Genomic DNA, 6,077 nt, shown 5'->3' with positions numbered 1-6,077 from the left:
AAGTAGGTTCCTGTTGTAACTTCAAGTATTTATTAATCTAATTTGTTAACAATATTCAGTAATTTTAAGTAAGAACACGTGATAGCGAAAATCGTAATATAAGCGAAGTGGTGTGTAGTTTGCAAACGTCAACTTGCGAAGGATCTTATGAAACAGTGTTGCATTAGATGCGTCATTCAGTTCTTAGGAACAGTATTGTATTGAGATGCATCAGTCCCTCCGCACCTAGTCAAGAACCCTCCCGTTAGTCCTCATAGGCGAGCTTTCAACTGGCTACGATGGCGACGGAGTAAGCCTTGGTCCGTACTCACGCGATACATCATACTGCCAACTTTGCTTTGAATTACACCAGGAATCCACGGTGGACCCCGTGCATAGTTCCTGGCGTAAACGTTTGTCGAAACAGCGTACGATGATTCCGACCCGGCCCTGGACCCTTGAGTGGGAGTGGGTACAAGCATATTAAGCCGTGTTTCTGGCTGGCGGCCCCACCGAAATTCCGCCGGCGACTTATTGCTACTGCCAATGGGACAAGTTCTGTAAGTGCTAAGAATGGTTAGTAGTGAATCTAAATGATTTTACCGTCCGCGACTGCTTTCTTAAAGGCTTGCTTAAAGGTGCGCACAAAGCGTTCAGGTTCGCCGTTCGATGCCGGATGAAAAGGCGCAGTGGTGAGAGTCGTAATCCCATTGCTGTTACAAAAAACCTGGAACTCGGCCGCTGAGAATTGCCGTCCGTTATCCGTGACTATGGTATCAGGCAGACCTTCGACAGAAAATATTACTTTTAAGGCATCGATCGTTGCTTTAGCCGTTATACTGGCCATCTTTGTTACAAATGGATATTTCGAAAATGCGTCGATGCATATAAGCCAAGTAGCGTTATGAAACGGCCCTGCAAAGTCCAAGTGTATGCGCTGCCATGGACGTTAAGCTACAGGCCAATTTGTATATGCTCGAGCTGGTGAAGATGTACTTTGCTGTTGGCATATTTCGCATTGTGAAACTTTCTTTTCTATATGTGTATCCATAGAGGGCCACCAGCAGTGTTGACGCGCCATTTGCTTCATACGCGTCATACCCCAGTGTCCTTCATGCAGCAATTCAAGGACGGTTGCTTGTGCCGTCAACGGTAGGACCACACGCGTGTACTCTGTTCTCAATATAATGACCCCCATTTCCAAACTAAGCGCGTGCCGGTGAACAAAATACGGCTGTAGCTCGCGGTGTTGCGATGGAAGCTTCTCAGGCCACCCCTTTTCGATGAATCGCCACACTTGTTTAAGAGTGCGATCCTTTGCAGTTAGGTTTGCCAGATGTTGCACATTAAGTGGTGAAGCAGTTAGGTCAGATTCGACCTGCATGCATGCTTCACTTTGGTCGAACTCGGCATCCGGCCCTACTGGAAGCCGAGATAGAGCGTCTGCGTTACAATGCTTATCCGTTGGCCTATATCGTATAGTATACCGATAGGACATGAGCAGTAATGCCCAGCGCTGAAGGCGTTGTATCATCACAGACGGTAGTTGCTTATCAGGGCTGAATATCGACACCAGCGGTTTGTGGTCTGTGAGCAATGTAAACTGGCGACCAAACAGAAATTGGTGAAACTTCTTGACACCAAATACAATAGAAAGCGCTTCTTTTTCTATCTGACTGTAACGTATTTGGTGGTGGTCAAGCGTCTTAGATGCGAACGCGATGGGCTTTTCGGACCCATCCGGCATTCTGTGCGATATAACAGCTCCTATTCCATGCGAAGATGCGTCTGTTGCCAAAATAAGGGGTAACTGGTCATCGAAATGAATTAGCAAAGATGCTGTACTCAATTGGTGCTTAAGAGCTAGAAACGCTTTTTCTTGCTTCTCTCCCCACCGAAATTTTTCGCCTTGCCTACGTAGCTGGTTAAGCGGAGCAGCCTTATCTGCAAAATTCGATACAAATTTATTGTAATAAATAATTTTACCCAGGAATGCTTGAAGTCCCTTCAAATTTTTAGGCCGCGGCATTTCACTTATAGCTGAAACCTTAGCTGGAGACGGCGTGCAACCCGCTGCATCCAACACAAATCCGACATATTCAACTCGACGCTGCATAAAAGTGCACTTGGATTTGCGGCATTTTAACCCAGATGCTTGCAGTCGCTCGAATACTGATTGCAAATTTTCCAATAATTCAAGATAATTAATACACATCGGAATACCTTCAATGACTTGTTCCAATAGCTTCTGAAAAAGGGCCGGAGCGCTGGCCACTCCCATCGGCAGGCGTTGATACTGGAACAAGCCCAATGGGGTATTAACAACCATTAGCTGCTTCGCTTCTTCGGTCAGACCCACTTGCAAGTATGCGTCTGAAAGGTCAATTTTGGCGAAGATTGTGCCTCCTCTTAGCTTGCGGCACAGTTCTTCAATGCGGGGTATTGGGTAGTGATCTACCTCGAGCTGTGCGTTCACAGCTTTGAAGTCACCGCATATCCGCAAACGCTCGTCTTTTTTTTGAACCACTACGATGGGTGGTGCCCATTTGCTGAACGTAATTGGTTTCCATATCCCGCAGTCCGTTAGACGCTGTGCCTCTAATTTGACGTCATTCAATTACGCGAAAGGTATAGGGCGAGATTTGAAATACTTAGGTGTCGCATCATGTTTTAACCGTAACTCAGCTTTTGAAATTGTGCAATAACCCAACGTGCCTTCAAACACATCTGCAAATTTTTTCAAAAGCCCTTCGTTATTTTGGTTAGGATCCCACGTAACGGCGTTTACGTGATGTGCTTGGCACGCGCATAATCCCAATTCTTCTAGCAAATCCGTTCCAAGGATTTCACTATTTTGCTGAACAGTAGCTACAACAAGTTTCACCAGCCGTTTAATTTGCCCATGATGAATAGTGACATCAATAGTTCCCAAAATGCTTACAGCACTTCCCCCATACGCGATTAGCTTACCAGTTGGATAGGGCGTAAGACTTGGCTTTCCAATTTCATTATATACATGATTGGCTTAATCACGGAGCAAGTGGCGCCGGTATCCATCTGAAACTTGACCGGTACTTCATTCACCCCTATTTCAAGCAGATATTTTTTTCCTACTTTGTTTGGCACGGTGCTCGTAATTGAAGCAACAAAGTTGACACACTTCGCTGAGCGTTATTGTTGTTAGTCTGCGGTTGCTTCTCCTTTTTATTATTTTTATTGTCGGTAATTGCACTTTGTGCTTTACAAACTGGTGCGATATGGCCGAAACGATTGCACTTTCGGCATTGTGCATTACGAAATTTGCATTGGCTTCTGGAGTGGTGCTTCCCGCACCCAGAGCAGGATTGAAAACAGTTACTCTTGCTTGCGCTTGGCTTAAGCTTTNTTCCCGCACCCAGAGCAGGATTTAAAACAGTTACTCTTGCTTGCGCTTGGCTTAAGCTTTTTTTCAGCTTGGTGCTGTTTCAGCTGAAATACTTCGCTGCGTTCTGCTGTGCTAGATGACATCCGCTTTTTCATGGCCTGTGTTGTTTCATAGCTTTCGGCTATAGCTATAACATCTGCGGGTGCCGGATCAGGTTTTTGTAGTGCTGCAGTGCGTACCGGTTCATGTGGCGAATTCAAAACTAAAATGTCTCGAAGCAGGTCATCTATAAATGACGTTTTGCAAGTGTTGTTACTACACACGAACCTGCAATTTCGTGCTATGACCCGCAGTTCAGCAACCCATTGTTCTGGTTTCATTTTCGATGACAGAAATTCGTATCTTGAGGCCAGTACGTGAACATTTTCCTTGTAGTGCGCTGACAACTTTTCTATAATGCTTACGTATGTCTGCGTTTGTATGTCTTCTGTGCCGAAAAGTTTGGATAGCAGCTCAAAACAGTCGGCTCCTACCCACGAGAGGAAAAATGCTCGTTTCTGTTCCTGCTTCATGATTGAATACGCTTCGAAGTGCTGGGTTAATTGTGCGATGTACGAGTCAAAACTTTGCTTTGTATGCACATACGGTGGAAAGGCTGGCACGGATATATTTGATGAGGTTATGGTCGACTCACGAGGATTTTCTTGCATTTTAGCAAGATTTGTTTTTTGCTCTTCCAATTGTGCAATCATCCATACTCTATTTGTACTCAATACGTCCACTAAAAAGTCCTGCTGTTGCTTTAGCAGTCTCCCGATAGTTTCTTCCATGGTAATGCAGCTTTTTACCTTTTTGCCTTTTTACGCTTAAATCGAACGCCTCGGGTAGTTTATTACGATTCCGTGAACTCACTGACTTTACCTCGTCGCCAGTTATTTGTTGTAACTTCAAGTATTTATTAATCTAATTTGTTAACAATATTCAGTAATTTTAAGTAAGAACACGTGATAGCGAAAATCGTAATATAAGCGAAGTGGTGTGTAGTTTGCAAACGTCAACTTGCGAAGGATCTTATGAAACAGTGTTGCATTAGATGCGTCATTCAGTTCTTAGGAACAGTGTTGCATTGAGATGCATCAGTTCCCAAATATCGGTTTATTAGAACACAGTTTATATAAGTTCAATAAATTAGTTTTAAATGCATTAATTAATTAGTTAGTAACTAAGTTTTGCCTTATAAAAAATTAATATTTGCAATATTTTTTTTTTTGTTCCTTAACCAGTGAGCATATTCTTAATACATCTAAGAGCACGTTATAATTCCTACCAATAGTGGACCTCATCATTAAATATTACTAATCATCAAATAAAAAAAATCACCACATAAACATCACTCATACGCCATGTTGAATCCAAGTGTTTTCCTAGTCATTTCAAATATTAATAGTATAATAATAATATTTTGGCGCTTGCACCTTTGCCAAGTGTTTGGCCGAGCTTCTCCTCCAAATTGTGGTGTGCGTCGTGCCTTGAATTTTAGATTGAACTTGTCTTCCCTATTATTATCTTCAAGAATCCAAACGTTCTCAGACGAAATTCAAAAAAGTTCCAATTTTGAATCACCCTAATGTACATATATAAAAACTTCTTTCGAAAGTTGAAAATTTCTCTGAACTCTAATGAACTTTTTTTTTTTAATAATTAACAAATAAAACTTATTCCAGTTACTTACATTATCGAGTTCACCTCCAGAGAATTGGAAGCATCTCTCACTTGCCTTCGTACTGTAGCCTCTATGCTAGTTTCGTCAATTTATTCCTTTTAATTTATATAAAACTCAATTGAGGTTGAAGGAAGCATGTTTTTTTTAATTTTGTATGGCTTATGGGAAGTTTGCGCGACTTTTAAGTACAAAATGTTTGCTTTGAAAATATTCTAGCTAGACTGCTGTTTCATTTAAATTCACTACAAATGGTAAACAAATACCACTGTGATTCACAATAGTACATCTATCGGGCGTGTGGAAACCATAATACGAAAACTCATTTTATACGATACGCTTGCAAGCGTTTATCGTCTATCGTATGAAAATTCATAATAGGGGGGTAAATTCTGTAAACGAAAAGGTAAGCGGTTACCTCAAATTGGGGAACCACTTTTCGAGAGTAACCGCTTACCGTTTCGTTTACAGAATGCATTATTTTAACATGTGCATGTCATTGGAGGTAATCGAATATATGTAAAATTTCTTGCCTTTGCATTACATTTAATACAATGGATAAGCGAAAATTGTCTTGAGGCGACTTGTATTGCGTTACTCCATTGATACAAAAATAAGTACTTCCCAAAAAGTTTAAAGTTTTTGCTGGGACGCCAGAAACACATTCAACTGGCACTCATTGCTTATATACATGTGTGCATTTGTGCATTAGTGGAAAACAAACTGCTCACACCCTGCAGAAAATCTGACTAGCTCAGAACTAACGCAGAACTAGACCTTTTGCCGACAGCGCTAGTTCTAGCTCAATACCCAAGCAATGCTTTCAACTGTCCAGTTTTACACGGTGATGTCATTTGCGGTTGCAATTGTCACCGGGTGTAGTAATTTGCAACTTGTTTTAATCGGTTCCGCTTTGGACAGTTCTTTTCTTTTACAGATTCCATATTTGTTACACATTTTATAAACAAACAAAAAATTATTGTAGGCGGCACGCACAATTTAAATTCATTAAAT

The 6,077-nt window shown here is 41.6% G+C and overlaps 1 protein-coding gene across 1 annotated transcript; it reads right to left on the bottom strand.

Moving 5' to 3' along the window:
- Positions 1-928: 928 nt before the first annotated feature.
- LOC108361072 (uncharacterized protein K02A2.6-like) lies at positions 929-3,709 on the bottom strand. The gene is made up of 5 exons (XM_017613599.1): positions 3,706-3,709; positions 3,399-3,629; positions 2,203-2,577; positions 1,966-2,151; positions 929-1,923 (listed from the first exon to the last, which is right to left on the bottom strand). Exons 1-5 carry the CDS (start codon positions 3,707-3,709, stop codon positions 929-931), a joined length of 1,791 nt encoding a protein of 596 aa, XP_017469088.1.
- Between the last annotated feature and the right edge of the window lie 2,368 nt (positions 3,710-6,077).

The sequence above is a fragment of the Rhagoletis zephyria genome, unplaced genomic scaffold, assembly GCF_001687245.7.
Source record: "Rhagoletis zephyria isolate East Lansing unplaced genomic scaffold, Rhagoletis_zephyria_1.1 Rzeph_scaffold_00692, whole genome shotgun sequence".
NCBI lineage: Eukaryota > Metazoa > Arthropoda > Insecta > Diptera > Tephritidae > Rhagoletis > Rhagoletis zephyria.
The sequence above is the reverse complement of the archived record's forward strand: the minus strand, read 5'-3'. Positions and strand labels throughout refer to the sequence as shown.

What these genes read in the sequence shown, in the direction of transcription:
- LOC108361072 (XM_017613599.1), bottom strand. An exon ending in TAAGCCAAGCGCAAGCAAGA is followed by an intron (nt 2,578 to 3,398) that starts GTAACTGTTTTA and finishes ACGTCAAATTAG; the next exon opens with AGGCACAGCGTCTAACGGAC. An exon ending in ATTGGAACAAGTCATTGAAG is followed by an intron (nt 2,152 to 2,202) that starts GTATTCCGATGT and finishes ATTTGCAATCAG; the next exon opens with TATTCGAGCGACTGCAAGCA.